At 44.5% G+C, this 22,091-nt stretch overlaps 1 protein-coding gene across 1 annotated transcript in view; it reads left to right on the forward strand.

The window, feature by feature from the left end:
- LOC108796423 (UPF0505 protein C16orf62-like) overlaps positions 1 to 22,091 on the forward strand; it is a 503,129-nt gene that overhangs the window by 115,356 nt on the left and 365,682 nt on the right. The window contains exons 7-8 of the mRNA XM_018567896.1: positions 12,306 to 12,382; positions 13,072 to 13,200. Of these exons, the coding sequence (XP_018423398.1) occupies positions 12,306 to 12,382; positions 13,072 to 13,200 (206 nt within the window). The remainder of the gene's footprint in view (positions 1 to 12,305; positions 12,383 to 13,071; positions 13,201 to 22,091) is intronic.

A 22,091-nucleotide genomic window follows, 5' to 3' on the forward strand; every position in this document is an offset into this window, starting at 1 on the left:
GATGTAGATCGCAGCCTGTTCATTCATAACTGGGGACACATAGTACTATGTGTCCCCAGTTATTTACAAACACCGGAGTGATCAGACGATCCCTCCGGTGTTTGCTCTGCACAAAGGGATCGTTAAATATCATTGATATTTAACGATCCCCCGCTCGGTCACGCTACACAGAGCCGCTGTCATCCAAAAACTGACAGGATGACAGCAGCTAAGATCAGAAGACGCTCGGCCATCCTGAAGTGCCGCTCGCTCCCGGGACCCCCCCGACCCCCCCGCCGGTGATTTTTTTACGGATCCCCGCTGACACAGACCCTACAAGAATCGGGGATCCATGGAGTCTCTCATCCCTCCCTGGGATGGCTCCAGGGAGGGATGAGACTCCAGATGCCGGTGGCCGGCAGCGGCGGGGGGGGGCGCCCGGTATTTTTGAAAATAGCAGTCATCAGCGGCTTGTGAGCTGCTGATGACAGCTATTAATTTAAAGGGGACAGTCTGCTGAACAGTTCTACTATAAGCTGATGGTCGCTAAAGCGACCATCAGCTTATAGTAGAATTGTAAATGCCAAGGATGTACGGCATACTGAGCTGGCCAGCTGGAAGCACTTTTGTAGCTCCGTATGCCGTACGTCCTTGGCAGTGAAAGGGTTAATGCTTGGCCACCTTTATTGCTGCTTGCAGCTATATTTAGGTGGCCAAGCAACGAAGTTGCAAGGACACCTATTGTTATTGTGCTGATTATTATTATTATTATTTTTATTAATATTACGCCGCTTTTTTCAAATGCCTGTAACAAGTGCTCTGTAAGTCAAAAACTCATGAAACTTTGCACAGTGGTACAGCCCTGTGCTCTGCGGAGCTTATTATAATATTAAGGTCATAGGTCACATGATGTGGCCGCCATCTTGGTTTTTGTGCCGATTTTTGTGAACTATTCAGAAACCTGCATCTCCAGAACCGCTAAAGCTACAGATGTACAACTTGCTGTGTGCGCTTATGCTTTGATCTGTTACCACATGTGCTCATTAGAGCTCTGTTGGTCACATGGTTTGGCAGCCATTTTGGATGGTGCCATATTCTGCAAATAACAAACTCTGAAACCATTTATCAGAATAACCCAAAACTTTGGACATATGTCCAGGGCTACTTCTTCTATCACAGTTGTAAAACCAGGCCTGATCCCAAAATCAATATGGCCGCCACAAGCCAATCACTTTTTGACAGTGCATCCAATTGCATAAATGTGCATTTATATCACTAGTGAAGTATGTTAAACTTGTTATACATATGATAACGCAACATCATAACTGCCCAATACAATATGGCTTCCAAAGGTCACCAAGGTTGGTGGCCATTTTGAATTTTTTTATAATTCATAAAATCATGTCCTTATTTTTTATCTTTCTAACTACAATATCTTCCCATGCGCTATGACAGGCTCTAATGCTTGGCCACCTTTATTGCAGCTATATTTATTATTATTTTTATTATTATTTACATAGTTACATAGTATTTGGGGTTGAATAAAGACATACGTCCATCAAGTCCAACCCATAACTAATCCTAGCAGGTGCCATCCTGAAGGAGTTGGCCATCCTGGAGGAGTTGGTATGCCTGTGCATTCTCTATAGGGTCCAGGTATCGCCTCATGCTACCAGTAGTGACACTGACTCTAGCCAAATGCAACACTAGTGAAAAAGAGTCAGAAAAGATGAGTAGGGGAGAACATTTCAGTGGCCTCCACCTGTAAAACCATTCCTGTTTTGGACGTCATCTCATTGTTGCCCATCTAGTGCACCTGTTGTTAATTTCATTAACACCAAAGCAGCTGAAACTGATTAACAACCCCTTCTGATACTTAACTGACCTGATCAATATCCCAGGAGTTTATTTGACTTAATGCTAAACTCTGATTAAAAAGTGTCCCTTTAATTTTTTTCAGCAGTGTATATTAGTGAACAAAACTATATACTTTTATTAGGGTAATTAACACATGTTTTAAAGCTAAAGGTGCCCATGCACTGCTCGATTCTCGTACGAGAATCGCGGGAAATCCCGCTATCGTACGAGAATCGAGCTGTGCGACCGTTTCTACTGTACGGTCGCACGTCTTTTGTCTAAGTAGCACGCTAGAAAACCAGCCGAAAATCGTACGATTTTCGTCTGGTTTCAACGGTGCTCGGTAGACAAATGCCGAAAGGGCCGGTGTGCGCACGCGCACACTGCCCGTTCAGCACTGCGGTCATCGGAAGCCCGCCCCTCAGGGGGGCGGGCTTGCGATGATCGAGAGTACGATCTGCCTGTCCAAGATGGGCAGATCGTACATTTTTAAAATTACTTTACAACCATCGCAAGACCTTAGTCTTAGGTTGTAAAGTGTATGGCTACCTTTAGGAGTTCAGACACAACCTTGAACCTCGGAGTAAGCTGGTGTGAGCAGAGGTCATAACTTCAATTAGAAATTTAGCTGCAAGCAGCAATAAAGGGGGCCAAGCATTAGAATCTGGTTAAAGCACATGTGGAAATATGGTAGTTGGAGAGATATGCAGCAAAGTTATGTATTCACAATAGACCTGTACAACTGCATACGTTTTCATGAATTGCTATATTTTTTCAAAATCAAAATGGCCACCAACCTTGGTGACATTTGGAACCCGTATCATATTTGGCAGTTATGATTTTGAGTTATCATATGTTTAACAAGTTTAGCATACTTCAATAGTGATTCAAAATGCACGTTTATGCAATTTGATGCAATGTTAAAAGTGATTGGCTTGTGGCGGCCATATTGATTTTGGGATCGGACATGTTTTTACAACTGTGGTAGAAGAAGTGGCATTTGTGCAAAGTTTGTGGAAAATATGTGAAAAATATGTCAAACTGTAGCATAAGCAGTTATGAAAAAACAGATGTTTGGATATTGTTGAAAATACGTTTGCTAAAACTGAAATGGCTGCCAGAGCATGCGACCTATGACCTTTATTTGCCAACGATTTAAACACAGCACAGTTCTCTACCACTGTGCCAAAATTTGTGAGAAATGGATGTTTGAATATGGAGCTAAATATTGCCACCTAAAACAAGATGGCTGCCAGTGAATGTGACCTATGACCTTTATGTTGCAAAAATTAGGCAGAGCATAGAGCTCTACCACTGGGCCAAGCTGCATGAGGTTTTGAGTAACAGTGTGCTTATTACAGGTTTAAAAAAAAAAAGGCCATAACAAAAATAACACCATCTAAATATGATTGGCTTGCAGCAGCCATATTGATTTTGGGATTAGACCTAGTTTTCAACCGTGGTAGAAGCGGTCGCATTGGTCATATGTGCAAAGTTTTGAATTATTCTGAAAAATTGGTTTCAAAGACAAAGTTGTTTGCAGAATATATCACATACCAATATGGCTGCCAAACCATGTGACCAATAGACCTTTCATGAACACATATGACACTAGAGCAAACCCCAACCTCAAGTAGCAATGTGTACATCTGTAGCTTTAGCGGTTCTTGAGAAGCAAGTTTCTGAATATTTGCAAAAATTGTCGCAAAAACCAAGATAGCTGCCACATCATGTGATCTGTGACCTTTATATTGCAATAAGCGCTGCAGAGCATGGGGCTCTACCATTGTGCAAAGTTCCATGAGTTCTTGACTAACAATGCATTTATTACAGACATTCAAAAAAGCGGCGGAATAATAATAAATATAGCGGAAAGCAGCAATAAAGGTGGCAAAGCAGTAGAGCTGGTCATAGCACGCGAGAAGATATTGTAGGTAGAGAAAAAGTAGGAGATGATTTCATGAATTATTTTAAAAAATTCAAATTCAAAATGGCCGCCGACCTTGGTGACCTCTGGAAGCCATATTGTATTTGGCAGTTATGATGTTGAGTTATAATATGTTTAACAAGTTTAACATACTGCAATAGTGATATAAATACATGTTTTTGCAATTGGATGCAATGTCAAAAAGTGATTGGCTTGTGGTGGCCATATTGATTTTGGAATCGTGCCTGGTTTTACAACCGTGGTAGTAGAGGTCGCCCTGGATATATGTGCAAAGTTTTGATTTATTCTGATAAATGGTTTCAGAGTTTAAGTTGTTTGCAGATTTTTGCACAATCTAAAATGGCTGCCAAACCATGCAGTCACATGACTTGTAATACACATAGACGACTGTGGAGCTCAACACATCCACACACAGCAATTTGTGCATCTGTAGCTTTAGCGGTTCTGGAGATGCAGGTTTCTGAATAGTTCACAAAAATCGTCACAAAAACGATGGCTGCCACATCATGTGACCTATGACCTTTATATTATAATAAGCTCTGCAGAGCACAGGGCTGTACCACTGGGCAAAGTTTGATTAGTTTTTGACTTGGGCATTTGAAAGCAGCGGCGGAATAATAATAATAAAAATAGCTGCAAGCAGCAATAAAGGTGGCCAAGCAGTAGAGCCGGTCATAGCACATGAGAAGATATTGTAGTTAGAGAGATTTAAAAAAAGACATGATTTTATGAATGATTTAAAAAAATCAAATTCAAAATGGCTGCCGACCTTGGTGACATTTGGTACCCATATTGTATTTGGCAGTCCTGATTTTGAGTTTTCATATGAATAACAAGTTTAACATACTGCACTAGTGATATAATTGCACGTTTATGCAATTTGATGCAATTTTTTAATTTGATTTACTTGTGGCAGCCATATTGATTTTAGGATCGGACCAGTTTCTACAACCGTGGTAGAAGAGGTAGCCCTGGGCATATGTGCAAAGGTTTGAGTTATTCTGATTAAAGGTTTTAGAGTTTAAGTTGCTTGCAGAATATTGCACAATCCAAAATGGCTGCCAAACCATGTGGTCACATGACTTGTAATCAACATATATGAGTGCAGAACTCTGCTTATCCTCACCTAGAAATTTGTATATCTGTAGCCTTAGTGGTTATGACAAAACAGATGTTTGAAAACTGTCAGAAATAGGTTTAATTAAACCCAAATGTCCGCCAGAGCATGTGACCTATATATTGCCAAAGATTAAGCACAACACAGTTCTCTACAATTGTGCCAAATTTGATGAGTTTTTACCTAACGGTGTGGCAATAATTGGCATTTGAAAAAAAGAGCATCAAAATAAAAATAAAAATTCGAGATTGACACAATTCAATATGGCTGCCGAACCATGTGGTCAATTGACTTGTAATGATCAGGTGTGAGTGCAGATCACAGTATAACTATACATAGCAATTTGTACATCTGTACCCATTATAGTTCCTAAGAAACAAATGTTTGAATATGTTGCTGAATATCGTCAGCTAAAACAAGATGACTGCCAAACAATGTGACCTATGAACTTTATGATGCAAAAGATTAGGCATATCACAGAGCTCTACCATTGGGCCAAGTTGCATGAGTTTATGAGTAACAGTGTGCTCATTACAGGATTTTGAAAAATAGGCCATAACAATAATAACACTATCTAAATATCATTGGCTTGCAGCGGCCATATTGATTTTAGGCTCGGGCCAGTTTCTACAACCATGATAGAAGAGGTCGCACTGGACATATGTGCAAAGATGTGAATAAATCTGATCAATGGTTTCAGAGTTTAGGTTGTTTGCAGAATATTTCAAAAATTCAAAATGGCTGCCAAACCATGTGATCAATAGAGCTATAATGAACACGTGAGATAACAGAGCACAGCATAAGCTCACATAGCAAGTTGAACATCTGTAGATTTAGCGGTTCTGGATAAGCAGGTTTTTTAATATTTGCAAAAATTTTCGCAGAAACCAAGATGGCTGCCACATCATATGACCCATGACCTTTATATTGTAATAAGCTCTGCAGAGCACAGGGCTGTACCATTGTGCAAAGTTTCATGAGTTTTTGACAAACCGAGCACTTGTTACAGGCATTTGAAAGCAGCGGCGGAATAATAATAATAAATACAGCTGCAAGCCGCAATAAAGGTGGCCAAGCAGTAGAGCCGGTCATAGCACAAGAGAAGATATTCTCGTTAGAGAGATTAAAAAAAAGGACATGATTTTATGAATTATAAAAAAAAATCTAATTCAAAATGGCCACCGACCTTGGTGACCTCTGGAAGCCATATTGTATTTAGCAGTTATGATGTTGAGTTATCATATGTATAACAAGTTTAACATACTTCACTAGTGATATAAATGCACATTTAGTGCTTGTGGCGGCCATATTGATTTTGGGATCGGGCCTGGTTTTACAACTGTGGTAGAAGAAGTAGCCATGAACATATGTCCAAAGTTTTGGCTGCCCAATCATGTGGTCATATGACTTGTAATAAACATATATGATTGCAGAGCTCAGCATATCCTCACGTATTAATTTGTATATCTGTAGCCTTAGCGGTTATGAGAAAACAGATGTTTGAAAATTGTCAAAAATAGATTTGCTTATACCAAGATGGCCGCCAGAGCATGTAACCTATGACCTTTATGTTGACAAGGATTAAACACAGCAGAGTTCTCTACCATTGGGCCAAATTTCATGAGTTTTTACATAACGGTGTGGCAATAATTAGCATTTGAAAACAAGAGCATCAAAACGATAAAAATATTTGTTGAATTTGACACAATTCAATATGGCCGCCGAACCATGTGGCCAATTGACTTGTAATGATCAGTTATGAGTACAGAGCTCACCGTGACTTCAAACAGCAATTTGTACATCTGTAGCTTTAATAGTTCCTGAGAAACAGATGTTTGAATATTTGCCAACGATTAAACACAGCACAGTTCTCTACCACTGTGCCAAAATTTGTGAGAAATGGATGTTTGAATATGGAGCTAAATATTGCCATCTAAAACAAGATGGCTGCCAGGCAATGTGACCTATGGCCTTTATGTTGCAGAGGATTAGGCATAGCACTGAGCTCTACCATTGGGCCAAGTTGCATGAGTTTATGAGTAACAGTGCGCCAATTAGAGGCTTTTGAAAAAAAGGCCATAACAATAATAACACTATCTAAACATGATTGGCTTGCAGCGGCCATTTTGATTTTGGGATCGGGCCAGTTTCTACAACTGTGGTAGAAGAGGTTGCACTGGATGTATGTGCAAAGTTTTGAGTTATTCTGATAAATGGTTTCAGAGTTTAAGTTGTTGACAGAATATTGCACAATCCAAAATGGCTGCCAAACCATGTGACCAATAGAGCTATAATGAGCACATGTGGCAACAGAGCAAAGCATAAGCTCACACAGTAAGTTGTACATCTGTAGGTTTAGCGGTTGTGGAGACGCAGGTTTCTGAATATTTGCAAAAATAGTTGCAAAAACCAAGATGGCGGCCATGTGACCTATGACCTTCATATTATAGTAAGCTCTGCAGAGCACGAGGCTCTACCATTGTGCAAAGTTTCAGGAGTTTTTGACTTACAGAGCACTTGTTACAGGCATTTGAAAAAGTGGCGGAATAATAATAATTTAATGACAATCAGCATGGGTTCAGGAAAGACCGTTCCTGCCTGACTAACTTGCTAAGTTTTTATGAGGGGGTAAGCAGAGATATGGATGGAGGGAAGCCGGTAGATGTGGTATAACTGGATTTCTCAAAGGCATTTGATACGGTACCACACAAGCGCTTACTTCACAAGCTGAGGGCTATGGGCATAGATGAGGTGGTGTGTACGTGGATAGAGAACTGGCTACGGGAACGTGTCCAGAGAGTATCTGTAAATGGCCCTTGTTCGGACTGGGCTAGTGTAATGAGCGGTGTGCCTCAAGGATCTGTGCTAGGTCCGATACTGTTCAACCTATTCATTAATGACATTGGGGAGGGAATAAATAGCCATGTTTCCGTGTTTGCAGATGATACAAAAATAGGGAGGGTACCAGACGGATCGTGACAATAAAACATTGCAGGAGGACCTGGATAAAATAGGGGAGTGGGCAATACTATGGCAGATGAGGTTTAATGTCGATAAATGCAAAGTAATGTACTTTGGACATAAAAATAAACAAATAGGCTATACAATCATGGGTATGCCGCTAGGGAAGTCAGAAATAGAAAAAGATTTGGGGGTCATTGTAGACCAAAAACTGAATGGTAGCTTGCAGTGCCAAGCTGCGGTAAACAAAGCTAGCAGGGTCTTGTCCTGTATTAAGAAGGGGATGTATTGCAGGGACAAGTCTATAATTGTGCCTCTATATAGATCGTTGGTTCGGCCACATCTGGAGTACGCGGTCCAGTTTTGGTCGCCGGTACTGAGAAGGGATGTCCTTGAACTTTTACGTTATCGCCTTTTTATTTTTTACATTTTTATTTAGAACAGTGTGAAAAGCACTAGCTCGGCGCCCGGAACTACATGTCCCGGGCGTCGGGCGATACGAATTCCACACCCCTGTATGAGACAAGGCTTCTGACCTTAAACATGTTTACGCTGGAAAGGGCCTATATGGGTTGGACTTGATGGACATATGTCTTTATTGAACCCCAAATACTATGTAACTATGTATCAATATGTGCCATTGCCTGAAGGTTTGCTGCGTCTCCCAGCAGAGTCTCAAGAGCATGGAGGAGATTCAAGGACACAGGCAGTTACTCTAGGAGAGCTGGACAGGGCCGTAGAGGGTCCATAAACCATCAGCAGGACCCGTTTCTGCTCCTTTGTACAAGGAGGAACAAAATGAGCACCGACAGAGCCCTACAATATGACCTCCAGCAGGCCACTGGTGTGAATGTCTCTGACCAAAAAATCAGAAACAGACTTCCTCTCATGGGCCCTATGCTCACTGCCTGGCACCGTGGAGGTCGATTGGCATTTGTCATTGAACACCAGAATTGGCAGGTCCGCCACTAGCACCCTGTGCTTTTCACAGATGAGAGCAGGTTCACCCTGAGCACATGTGACAGACATGAAAGGGTCTGGAGAAGCCATGGAGAACATAATGTTGCCTGTAACATCGTTCAGCAAAACCAGTTTGGTGGTGGGTTAGTGATAGTCTGGGGAGGCATATCCATGGAGGGACGCACAGACCTCTACAGGCTAGACCAGGTGTAGCCAAACTCCGACACTCCAGCTGTGGTGGAACTACAAATCTCATGAGACATTGCAAGATTCTCACAGCCGCAGACATGACTCCCGAAGAAAGAAAGCTGCATCATGGGATTGGTGGGCCGGAGTTTGGCTACCCCAGGGCTAGACAATGGCACCCTGACTGCCATTAGGAATCAGGATGAAATCCTTAGACCTATTGTCAGACATTACGCTGGTGCAGTCGGTCCTGGGTTCCTCCTGGTGCACAACAATGCCCGGCCTCATGTGGCGAGAGTATGCAGCCAGCTCCTTGAGGATGAAGGAATTGATACCATTGAATGGCCCTCACACTCGCCTGACCTGAATTCAATAGAACACCTCTGGGACATTAGGTCTCGGGCCATCCGACGCCGCCAGGTTGCACCTCAGTCTGTTCAGGAGCTGAGTGATGCGTTGGTCCAGATCTGGGTGGTGATACCCCAGGACACCATCCTTCGTCTCATTAGGAGTGTGCCCCGACTTTGTGGGGCATCCATACAGCACGTGGGGGCCATACAAATTACTGAGTACGTACCATTTTGAGTTGCTGCAATTACATTTTTAGCACAATGGACTCGCCTGCTGCATCATTTCTTCCCTTTGATTTTTGGGGTGTCTTTGAATTCAGCCCTCTGTAGTTTGATAATTTTCATTTCCATCAAACGATGTGGCATCCTTTTGTTCCTAACACATTACCCAGTCCAGTATACCAGGGCTCAGAATTTCAAGTCCTGAGCTACTAGCCAGGCCTTAAGAGTTACTCGCCACCAGTTGGCCCACCTAACACTTACCCTGCCCCGGCCTTAACTCCACCCCTAAACACTGCCTCTTAAATAATCTTATGATAATTGTTATCTTATGATAGTTTCCGCTTGTAAACAACAGATTAGGGATTCCTGCTGCAGGAAAACGCAAGTTCCTGACACAGGAATCCCTAATCACAGCTGAAATATACTGTAGGTGTGAATGGGGCCTAATATACCCATACACTAAAGGTGCCCATACACCTGCCGATTATCGTACGATAGATGTGGGTGATCCCGCGATCGTACGATAATCGGCAGGTGTATTGGCAGAGTGCGACCGCTTCTACTGTAAGGTCGCACGTCTTTTGTCTTCCGAACACGCTGGAAAACCTGCCGAGACGAATGCTGCACAGGCCGGTGTGCCCGCTCTGCACTGCAATCATCGGGAGGGCTTGCGATGATCTCAAGTACGATCTGCCTGTCCAAGATGGGCAGATCGTACGAAATTTTAATGACCTTACAACCATCGCACAACTAAAGTTGTGCAATGATTGTAAGCTGTATGGGCAGCTTAAAACACAATAATACACTCAACGTTACACCCTCCCCCCCCGCACAAATATAATAATACAATTCCCCCCGCACACAAAATAATATACTCCCCCTCATTAACCCCTCCCACATAAAATAATACACTCCCCCCTTATTAACACCCCCACACACAAAATAATAATACACTCAACAACCCCCGAGCCCCCTCACCTGTTCACGTCTTTGCAGGGAGGAGGCTGTGAGCAGGATCGATCCCTGGTGATTTGGGGGTGATTAGTCGATCACCCCCAGATTACCAGGGATCGATCCTCCTCACATACATCTTTTCTTTCGTCCGGAGCTCAGAACTGACAGAGCTCCGGCCAAAGGATGCCAGAGCTGACAGGAGCTGCTCTGCGGTCTGCAACTTACACAGATGCAAACTGTGGAGCTTCTCCCGCAAGTCACATACGAAGTCTGCGACCGTGTGCCTGACCTGTCAGCTAGCTGCGGGCCACATAGTACCGGCTTGCGGGCCGGAGTTGGTCCGCGGAGCGGTACTTGGAGACCCAAATTTTCACTCTCCCTCGCTTTATTTTTACTCGCCAAATGCGAGCAGGCAAGTGGAAATTTGAAGCCCTGCAGTATACAATACATATCCAGCATGATATTTTTCCCCATTGAGATCTGATGCATTTTCAAAGTGTTCCTTAATTTTTTTTAACCAGTGTATTATGCACTAGCCTTTTACAATAGTCTTTACTATTTAAGTATGTCTAGACAAAAATTGTTGTATTTAAATAATTATATTTAATTGTTTGTTGCTTTGTTTATAAAAATGTGGTTTCCAAGACTATTTTTAGCACCGTGTAATGAACCTAATACTTCTGCTATGAAAGATGCTATATTTGTGGGTTGTTAAGATGGGTCTAGAGATATTTAACCCACTTGTATGCCAATAATATATTTTCGTGGACACACACAGCAATGTAAGAGCAATCCTTTTTTTAATTTAGCGAAGGCACAGGAGGTTACAAAAGGATTACAAGCGCTTCTTAAAGTGGACTTTCAAATGCAAGGTTCACTTCCTTTTTTTGACATCCCTCCAAAAATGCTAATTTAATCTAAAAATAAATTAGATGAAAATAGGAAAAAATACTCGCCTTTACTTATGCAAGGGTGAGATCACAGGAAGGTATAGGAGAAGGAGCATAGAAAAGCTGTAAGAATAGAGGAATGCTTTCTCGTAGGATTTGGGATCCTCTGCGTTCTTTCATCCTGCAAAAATATTAACCATTATCCTTACGTAGGTGAAATAACCAGAAGGCAGATTGTAAGATGAGTACTTCTTTTTTTCTGTCATTTGATTTAGTTATTTTTCTTTATGTTTTGATTAAAAGTTTTTCTCTGGAGGTTGGTAAATACGAAATAAGGTGACCTTTCATTTTTATAGGAGTTCCACTTTCAGGTCTGTTTCGTGTGGCATCTATGCTTTCTAAAAGCCCCAGCCGGGCTGATAAACCTCTCAGTTACAAGTTGTGTTAAAGGCACTCCTTTTTACACAACTTGCTTTTAGCCCATTAGAGAGGAAAAATAACAGTTAACAGTTAAAAATGTTTGAGTTATTAGCATAACCTAATGCAGAATGTAGTGTTAGATCACTTTTGGCATTTAACCCTACACTACAGCACATGTATGTGAAATCTACTGCACCTCATTCTGCATTAAAAAAAAAAAAAGTAATCTGGTTCTGGTCTCTACTTTGTTGTATTAGTTGGAGTAATTCCTGAACAGGAAAAGTTAGACAAGCTGCATCACCTTGATGAGCATCTCTAACAAATTTACCTAGGGGCATATTTCCCAGATGTGACCTCATTTGTTTTTGAACCCTGTCCCTCATACTGTATTCTACTTCAATGGCTTTGTTTATGTTTGATATTGTGTAAGGCCTCTATGTAAAAATCTGTGTTTGTTTTAGGAAAGCCTGCTACTTTGGGGTCTGCAGTTTCAGAAAAAGTGAGAACCCGACTTGAGGCACTTGATGATCTCGAGGAAGTGAGTACCACTTTGCTGTTCACTGGGGGAAAAGACAGATTTAGTCAATGGTAAAGCCTTCACTCGTTATCTTTTCCCTCAACACACTTTTGGGCTGATTTATTAAATCTTCAGAAAATTATCATGAGCACTGGATTGATAGGTTAGGAGGGTGTTTGGGTAGAAGCTGTTTTCTTTCTTTTTATTTAAGTTGACGTTTTATCTGCTTATGGCGTCCTTTTTCAGGTTCCACCTTTCCCTTCTCTTAAATATGCAAATTAAATGTTTGGCTAAAACCTTTCTGTCTTCATTACATACCTTATTTTAGTCCCAGTCAACACTGGGTCTCTTTGTTTCTCTATGCAATGCAGGCAGATAATGGCTGGTGGGTGGGACTGGTGGGTTGCTGTGGATAGCTACCTGAAAACACCACAGCACCCTGCCATAATACTTCTCTGGAGTCCTCAGCCCAGATGTAAGCAGTGGGACTGGCTTTTGGGAGGAGTTGTGCAAATGTCAAAATATGCATGTCCATTTCTAATTTAAATTTTCTTTAACTTGTATATTGGAAACATTTGACTTTCTATCAGGCAAGCCCTAAAATTATTCTTCGTGCATGTTTGAGTAGATTTTTAACTGTGCAGTTTCTGACTGTGAATAAGCTCTGTTTCGAGAAAAATAGACGTTGACCATTATATTTCCATTTCCAGGGTTCCCAAAAAGAACTTTTGAATCTGACTCAGCAAGATTACATCAGCAGGATTGAGGAGCTCAACCAGTCTCTAAAGGATGCTTGGGCCTCAGATCAGAAAGTCAAAGCTTTGAAAATAGTCATACAGGTAATTTATTGTATATCTGCTATATTGTTTAGTTTCACCCTTAAGATGAAAACTTCTAGTTAAAAAACTCACATAAACATATATGTTAGGGTTTTTTCTTTAATTCTTTTCCCCCACTGCGCTGAAAATAGACCTGGCCTTTTTAACACATTTGAGATCAGGCCTGTCTTTAACCCCTTCATGACTGAGCTTGTTTTTGGTTTCTGTTCGTAAATGACTGACACACTTTTGACATTTTTGCTGTGTGATTCTTCCACGTCAGTAATATACTTTCTTACAAAGTGCACCCACACATATTATATATTGTTTTTTAGAGGACAGATAGGGCTATATATTTATATCACATATGTGTGTCTAACGCCTCACTTAGGACAAATACAAATTAAAAAAAGAGGAAAAAACGTAAAAAAAAACTTTTTTTCCCAGTTTTGATTTGTAGTATTTTTTTTTAACAAAACCAGCACAGCTAAAAAAAAATGCAATACATACATTCATTTATTTGTCCCTTATTTTTAATTTTTTTACACTTTTCACTATTTTTTTTAATTTATTTACACTTTTCACTTTTTTTATACTGACAAATTTTATTTATTTAATTATATCAGGCAGTCATTGTGAATTAATCTCACTATTACTGCTTGATAAATTAATACATTTTTTTTTATTATCAGGCTGCTTCAAACTTCAGAACAGCCGATAATAAGTTAGTGACACTGATCCTGCAGCAGTTCAGGATTCAGCTGTCAGTGAATGTTTCAGAAAACTTAAACATTCTACTTTCAAGAATAGATACATTATGTGTCTAATACATAACATTTTGTATCTATTCTTGAAAGTCAAAAGATAAAAAAAAAAAAAGCCAGTATAGCTTGAGAGAGATATCTCTCGATCTATACGAGCTGTCAGAATTCCGGCAAAAGCCGACATGTGTGTCTGCTTTGCTGTGACTCTCAGACACCCGATATTAAGGTATCGGGTGTCTGAAAAAGGTTAACCCTTTCAGTAATGGATCTCTAGATAGTTAGACATCTATTACTGAAAGGTAACCGCTGATTCTCAGCGGTTAGCAGCCTTCTAGTGCAGCAAATAACTCGTCACGTACAGTGTACCTGACGAGTCATTTGGTCCCTTTGTGGCTGGACGTACAGTGTACGTCTCCCGTCACGAAGGGGTTAATATTGATCGGACACTGGGCAAACATTTTCCATTTCTGTTCTGTCCTTCATATATATGTGAATAACAGAAATGGAGTGAGCATTTCATGGAGATATACAAATTGTATATCTCCTTTATATTTCTCCTTTTTTATTTTCTCACCTGTCTCAGTCCTCGCCTCGTGACAGTCTGCCTCTTTCCGGATGTTCCCCCAGTGAAGCCCGTGCCGTGTGGCGGGTGCCGGGGCAGGAGCTAACTTTAGGATGCGATCGTGCAGATCGCATAGGACAATACGTTATGGCATTGCCATATGCGGCCGCTGCCATAACGTATTATTCTATGCAATACGATCGGCAATTTTCTGCGGTCAGCGGGCTCAAGGGGCAGATGCTCTGGGCCCCACAACCTTGATTGGGCCCGGGGCAAGTGCCCTCTTTGCCCTACGTTAAAGACGGCCCTGTTTGAGATACATGCCAGTACCCGCAGCCTTACTATCAGTCAAGATCCTGACAAGGGCCAGGGAAAATCTGCATTGAATGCTTCTTTTAGGGCCAGGGGGATGGGGGGGGGGGCGTTGGGGGGTGAGTGCCGCTGAAGTCTGTTTTTATACAATGAGAGACAAAGAGGTTTTAAACAAATACCGCCTAGCATAGGCTTATGCAAGTACTTGAGAACTTCAGATGCTTATCTTGACTGACATGGGATGATGATGGGGGCTTTTTAACATTGTTCTTAATTGCGATTGACCTTTCAAGAGTTGTGAAACAATTCATGCTTCTCTTTCATTAATAGAAGGACACAGCAGAGATCTTGATCTCTGTACCGATGGGTTATACCGCTACAGGAGTAGAATTCTAGGCATAAAAAAGATTGGCTCTGGGGGCGGCTCCTGCTGTTAGCCACACCCTATCCAAGGCAGCTCAGTTTTTTGCCTAGTGTCAAGGAGTAAGGATCTATCTCCCTGCTGGGGATCTTTGTTCTTAATTTTCATCTCATAGGGTATTACATATTCATTTTCTTCACTTTTAATTGATCTTCAGTCAACTGAGTTTGGTGACAGGCCGGATAATATAGATCCTTGTAGTCTCCACAGCTTAGCCATCAAGCGCACACAGTTGTCTGCCTGCGGGCACGTTCCAACCAGCCGCAGTGCGTTCCGGCCCGATTGGGGCCGGCCTACTTTGTGTTGGGACGGGAGGGGGCGTTGTGTTGAACTCAATGGCCACGTCCTCTGGCCGCAGTACGATTGGCTGCGATTGGGAAGGCGTGGCACATCAATGCCTGCATCCCGGTCCCGTCAGAAAAATGCTGCAAGCACTTTCACTCTCTCTCGATCTCTATCTTGCTCTCTCTCGATCTCTCTCTCTCTTGGTTTGTCTCTCTCTCGGTCTCTCTCTCCCTCTTGCATTCTCTCTCTCCCTCTCGGGCTCACCCTCTTGCGTTCCCTCACTTGTGCGCTCACTCTCTCCGAGCGCACTCTCTCGCTCTCTCATATGCGCTTTCTATCTCTCATATGCGCGCACGCTCTCATATGCGCGCGCTCTCATATGCGCACTCACCCTCTCACATGCGCACTCACCCTCTCACATGCTCTCTCATGCGCGCACGCCCTCTCTCTGTCATGCGCGCACGCCCTCTCTCATGCGCGCACGCCCCCACTCGTGCACGCACGCCCCCACTCGTGCGCACACCCCCCCACTCGATCACTGTGATGCGGTCTCTCGCTCACTGTGATGCGGTCTCTCTCTCTCTGTGATGCGGTCTCTCTCTCTCTGTGATGCGGTCTCTCTCTCTCTGTAATGCGGTCTCTCTCTCTCTGTGATGCGGTCTCTCTCTCTATCTGATGCGTTCTCTCTCTCTCTCTCTGATGCGGTGTCTCTCTCTGATGCGGTGTCAAATTCAAATTCAAATAAGCTTTATTAGCACGACCAAATACATTTTAGCATTGCCAAAGCATATGGGAAGGTTATAGGGGGGAGGGGGGGGAGGGTGGTAGTGGGTCATTATTAGTGATAAAGAATGGTATGGGGGAATAGGTAAGTCCATTGACATTATCAGGGGTAAGGGATAATGAGCTTTCTCTCTCTCCGATGCGCTCCCTCTCTCTGATGCGCTTTCTCTCTCTCTGATGCGCTCTCTCTCTCTCTGATGCGCTCTCTCTCTCTCTGATGCGCTCTCTCTCTCTCTGATGCGCTCTCTCTCTCTCTGATGCGCACGCTCTCTCTCTCTGATGCGCACGCTCTCTCTCTCTGATGCGCACGCTCTCTCTCTCTGATGCGCACGCTCTCTCTCTCTGATGCGCACGCTCTCTCTCTCTGATGCGCACGCTCTCTCTCTCTGATGCGCACGCTCTCACTCTCCCCCTGATGCGCTCTCTCTCTCTCCCCCTGATGCGCTCTCTCTCTCTCCCCCTGATGCGGTCTGTCTCTCTCATGCAGTCTCTCTGTGATGCGGGTTCTCTCTCTATCTCTTTCTGATGTGGTCTCTCTCTATCTCTCTCTGATGTGGTCTCTCTCTGAGAGTTGAGTTGAAGTCTGCCACGTTCAGTTAATATTTACTGCCATCTCTTTAAGAGGCAGTGACTTGGATATTATGACGGTTAGCCCTGTGTTACTGTGCATATGGTGCACGCACAGTTCCTTCTTTTGGAGTCTTCCATGGTGGTACACCGCTTACTAGGCAGTGGGCAGCGGGCAGCAGCGTTTTTAATTTTACTTCTCTTGAGCCTTATGAAGGTGTTTTGTTTTTTTTTGAGCCTTTTATTGAAAAATATGAGGCTCTTGTCCTTGTCCACAGTTACACAGCCATTTTCTTCTTTTCTTCTTTTGTCAACGGAAGTGGGTACAGTGCCTCATTTGTTTTTTGTTTTTTTACCAGTCGGTATCGTGAGTAGTGTAGGAGGAAATTGTGGCACTTGAATTCTGCTATAAACTGTTAATGAGTTTATGAATTAAGGGGTGAGAGTGCTTTATTTCTAAAGAGTCTGTTTCCTTGGTTAATTTTGTGCTGTTTGTTAACCAGAGGTTATTATCAAAAAAATTGTGTGAATTGTGTTTTAAAGAAGAACTCTCGGCATAAATATTCTTAACCCCTGCAGTGGCGTGGGGCTACCCCCACACTGCAAGGGTTAAGTGCTTGCTTTCATCTTGAGACAAAATAACAAAGATAGACTTACCTGAACCTTGCAGCTGGTTGGCTGCAAGACCGGTCCCTTCAGCCTCGCTCCCCCTCCACTCTGGCATTCCTAATGTCCTGTGAGTCATCACATCCTATACAGTGCTACTGGACAACATGGGGAAGATCGGCCCGCAATACCCCCCGACAAAGGCACCCCCCACGAAAGGGAACCCGCAAAACAAACAGGTACCGGACATATTCCGCTCCCAACGCCAGGAGTCCCCTGAAACGCCACCTCCCAATATGGCGGCGACATCCTCCGCCAGGCCTCGCTATCCGACCCTGCGGACGACTCCATGGACACATACATCAGGCACTTACCAACTCGGTCCGACTTATCATCCACAGCAGAGGACATTAAAGATACCCTGCACACGGCGGTGTCCGAACTGCGGGATGACATCCATGACATCCATGACATCGGAAGGAGTGTAGTGGAGCGTGAGGGAGCAGCTAGAGATATGGCGCTTCGCAGTCTCCGCACACACCAAGATTCTACCACTCACACCCTCATTACCATGAGACGCCAACTAGAAGATCTGGACAACAGGGGCCGCAGGTCCAACATAAGAGTCTGTGGGCTCCCAGAATCAATAATGCCGGACACAGTGTCCACCGCCCTTCTCTGGCTCTTCAATGACCTCCTGGAAAGGCCTCTGGACTCCCCCATAGAATTCGTGAGAGCACACCGCGCACTAAGGCCTAGGACAGCGATGGATGATACGCCTCACGACCTCATCTGCTGCCTACAAAGCTTCCCACTGAAGGAAGCAATCCTACAACGGGCTAGACACAGGGGAGCTGTATTCCTTGACGGAGTGGAAGTGAAGCTCTTTCAGGATCTATCCCTACACACGCCACAGCAACGAAGAGCCCTGCGTCCCCTATTGGAATGTCTCCGCCATCATGGCATCATCTACAGATGGCGTTTCCCCTTTTGCCTCTCAGCCACGTGAGAGGCAAAACTGCTATATTACGCACCCCTGAAGACCTGGAACCGTTCTGCTCCATGTTAGACCTACCTCCGGTCGCGATCCAGGATTGGTATGAACACCTGCGGCGGTCTGCTCCTCCGCCATGGAAGGAACGGCGACAATCCCCAACGCACCCGCCTAATTCATCCCAACGGCACGTCTCGCCACCGGCTTCATCGGATCCGAAGCGGAGCAAGACACAAAGATCACCGATACGCACTGCTGGATCCCCTCCCCGCTCAGAGGGTCCGAACAGCAGAGAGAGGCGATTTCGCTGATGTCTTCCCGACACAAACTCCCCTGTTAACATTGTTGCCCCTCAAGCTGGCGAAACACACCACGGGAGGACACACACCAGGTACCCTATTCCCGCATGGCAAGACCAATTGGACACCCAGCACTACTTTCTACATCCCTCCAACCTTCACTCAACACCTTATCTGACCTCTGCCCCCTACCCAGCACTACCCGCTAGAACCCGTACTGCCCGACACTCGGGACCTCCACACATCCTATTGCCCCTAAAGCTGGCCTTATTGATTTCTGAAGATCTCATCCGGACGTCCCCTGCCAAAGGACTGCCTATTGTGGGATGAGTATACCCCTACCTTACTTGAGAAATATATGCCCCCTTGCTTTATTTGCTCCCTCCTACTCCCTAGACCTGGTAACTGGGTCCGACCTCTCTGCACCTCCTGGACACCGGGGGGTGCCGGGGATCGGGCCCAGAGTGTCCCACTGGCTCCCTCGACCTGCCACTCAGGCCGCACCGCGGGGAGAGGGACCCACAGCTGCCCCGTTGCAGCGATTTAATTCCCCTTAAGGCTTGCTAAGATTGTTGTTTGACTTGTTTTTCTGTTTACCTGTTCATGTTCTATTCCTATAATTGCTGGATCGCGGACGGCTTGGTCCGCCCCCTAGGCCACACGGCCCCCTTTGACAACCCTAATGAACAGCACTAATCTCAGCACCACCTCAAGCTTCTGCTTGACCACCCCTAGCATTAAATGTACTACACACATGACACAGGATTCTCACAACGCTGGGGAGGCGTGTGGCCTGGGGCTGGCCGAGCTGCCGGGACCACCATCTCACGAACATATAGACTAGACCGTTGAATTAAAGTACTCACATGCTATTTACCCTTTAAAACTGCTTCCCATGCACTTCACCTGCCTCCCTACCTATCCCTTCCAATACGAAACGGACGGGCAGACCACTGCTCGCGGAGCCCTACTGGTCCCCTCTAGCTCCAGCTGATGGAGCTGTAGGGTCTGTGACCACCTACAATGCAGGCCCCAGGAGCAGACTCCCGACCACTCCATTCTACACTCCCTGAGTAATACCTTAAACAGTTTAGCTTACTCGCAACTTCCACTCATGTCGTCGATCGGACCACAGACCTTCTGTACTCTCCGCCTCACAGCTTTTGCTGGGTTGCAGAGCGACACAGGATACTCTTCTGTCACTCCCTTGACCGTCTAGCCGCGGTTGTCCCACCCCTCAAGTGAGGCAGTCACTGCTTTGCACTCGCCTAGACCACACGACAATACCCACAGGCTTGACCTCTTCCCCAGATGGTCATCCACCTTAACCAGGAATCAGAACACTAACCAAAAAAACATCTTCTCAGTTAAGTCTAAAAAACTGCGTAGAGACCTGAACGACTATGCAGAAAACAGAGTGTTCTCATGGAAAACCTCCACATACACCAACTCCCCACATCCACTACCACTTATGTCTCTCCTCTCCTACCCCTCCAACCACATCACCAGATTGGTGTGGGAAAAGAAGAGGAGGAACACACTCCCTTCTTCGCAAAAAGAGAGAGACAGACCCCGGATACACTACCATAAAGATCTTCAACCTTCCCAGTCACACCTTATCCCCCCATGAAGAATCCCTACTAAAGAAAGGTTTGAATTTCGCACCTGACATCAACCCCAACTCTTTCACCCTTTTCAAAGACTTGCACAAATTCATCCACAACCTCACCTTAAAGAGGCACCACAATCACAACGCACCCCCAGACACTGACGCCAGGCCAGCACCTACCAACCCGCCCACCACATCCCCGGCCACAGAACCAGACACCGAGGTGCTAGCCATACTCGAAGAGTTGGCAGACCCGAATTATCCCTGTGAACTCCTACTCGACAACCTTTCCAGTCCCACCTTTATACACACCCCCCTCCACCCCCCCTCGAGTTTCTACCCACTGAAATCCAAAGGACCTTACTTAGAGACTTTTTACCAGGTCACCTACACCGACTTCATAAAACTATGCGACACCCCACAATTTAGTGGGGGCACGACCAAAAACCACCTTAAGTCCACCAAAAAAGCCAACCTTTCTAAATCAGAGCATAAAGCACTCAAAGAATTGACCAAAAACAAACTGATTGTCATTTGACAAGCAGACAAAGGAGGGGGCATAGTCATACAAAACCGCGAGGACTACATCAAAGAGGCCCTACGCCTCCTGTCTGACACCAATACCTATAAAAAACTACACGCAGACCCCTTACCCCAATTCCTCTCCTCCCTCAAAACCCTCACCGACAAAGCCTTCGATGAAAAAATCATCACCAAAAAAGAAAATTTTTTCCTGTGCCCCCCACAACCCAATACGCCCTTTTTCTACCACCTGCCTAAGATCCACAAAAACAGCACCACACCTCCCGGCCGCCCCATAATTTCCAGTATTGAAAGCCTCACCAGTGGCCTCTCCCGCTATGTGGACCACTTCTTACAACCGATCGTTACCACACTACCGTCCTACCTTAGAGACTCCGGGCACCTCATCGAAGCTTTACGCCATTACTCCTGGGAATCCTCTTACCATTGGGTCTCCCTCGACGTTTGCTCACTTTATACTTTGATCCCTCACGAAGTAGGCCTACAAGCGCTACAACATTACCTATCCCAGCAAACAGATGTCCACTACAAGCAGGCACAATTCATTCTCAATTCCACTAAGTTCACCCTCGAGCATAATTACTTCACCTTCCTAGAGAATTTTTACCTCCAGATCCAAGGCACAGCCATGGGAGCCAATTACGCCCAAAGCTATGCGAACTTGACCATGGGACTTTGGGAGGAGTTCCACATTTGGCACAACAACCCTTTTGCCCGCCACCTCATCTTTTTTGGCCGCTACATAGATGACATTCTCATCATCTGGGACGGCTCACCGGACACCATCCAGGACTTCGTGGCTTACTGCAACACCAACCCCTCAGGGCTAAGTTTCACCCATGTCACCGACCAGCATAGCTTGGTCTTCCTTGACTTAGAACTCACACACTCCGAAGGCAAAATCATCACCAAAACACATTTCAAACCTACTGCTGGCAACTCATATCTCCACTTCAAGAGTTGCCACCACCCCCTCTGGAAGCGTAATGTCCCCAAAGGCCAATTTTGCAGGATCAGCAAGAACTGTACCAATAAAGAGGATTATTTACAACAAAGCCACATCCTGAAAAACAAATTCCTGGAAAAAGGCTACCCAAAACAACTCATTACCAAAGCCCAGGATCAGTTCATTACAATGGTCCCCAAACCACTACCTAAAAAACGAGT

Source organism: Nanorana parkeri, unplaced genomic scaffold (genome assembly GCF_000935625.1).
Source record: "Nanorana parkeri isolate BGI_ZX_2015 unplaced genomic scaffold, ASM93562v1 scaffold1113, whole genome shotgun sequence".
Lineage (NCBI taxonomy): Eukaryota > Metazoa > Chordata > Amphibia > Anura > Dicroglossidae > Nanorana > Nanorana parkeri.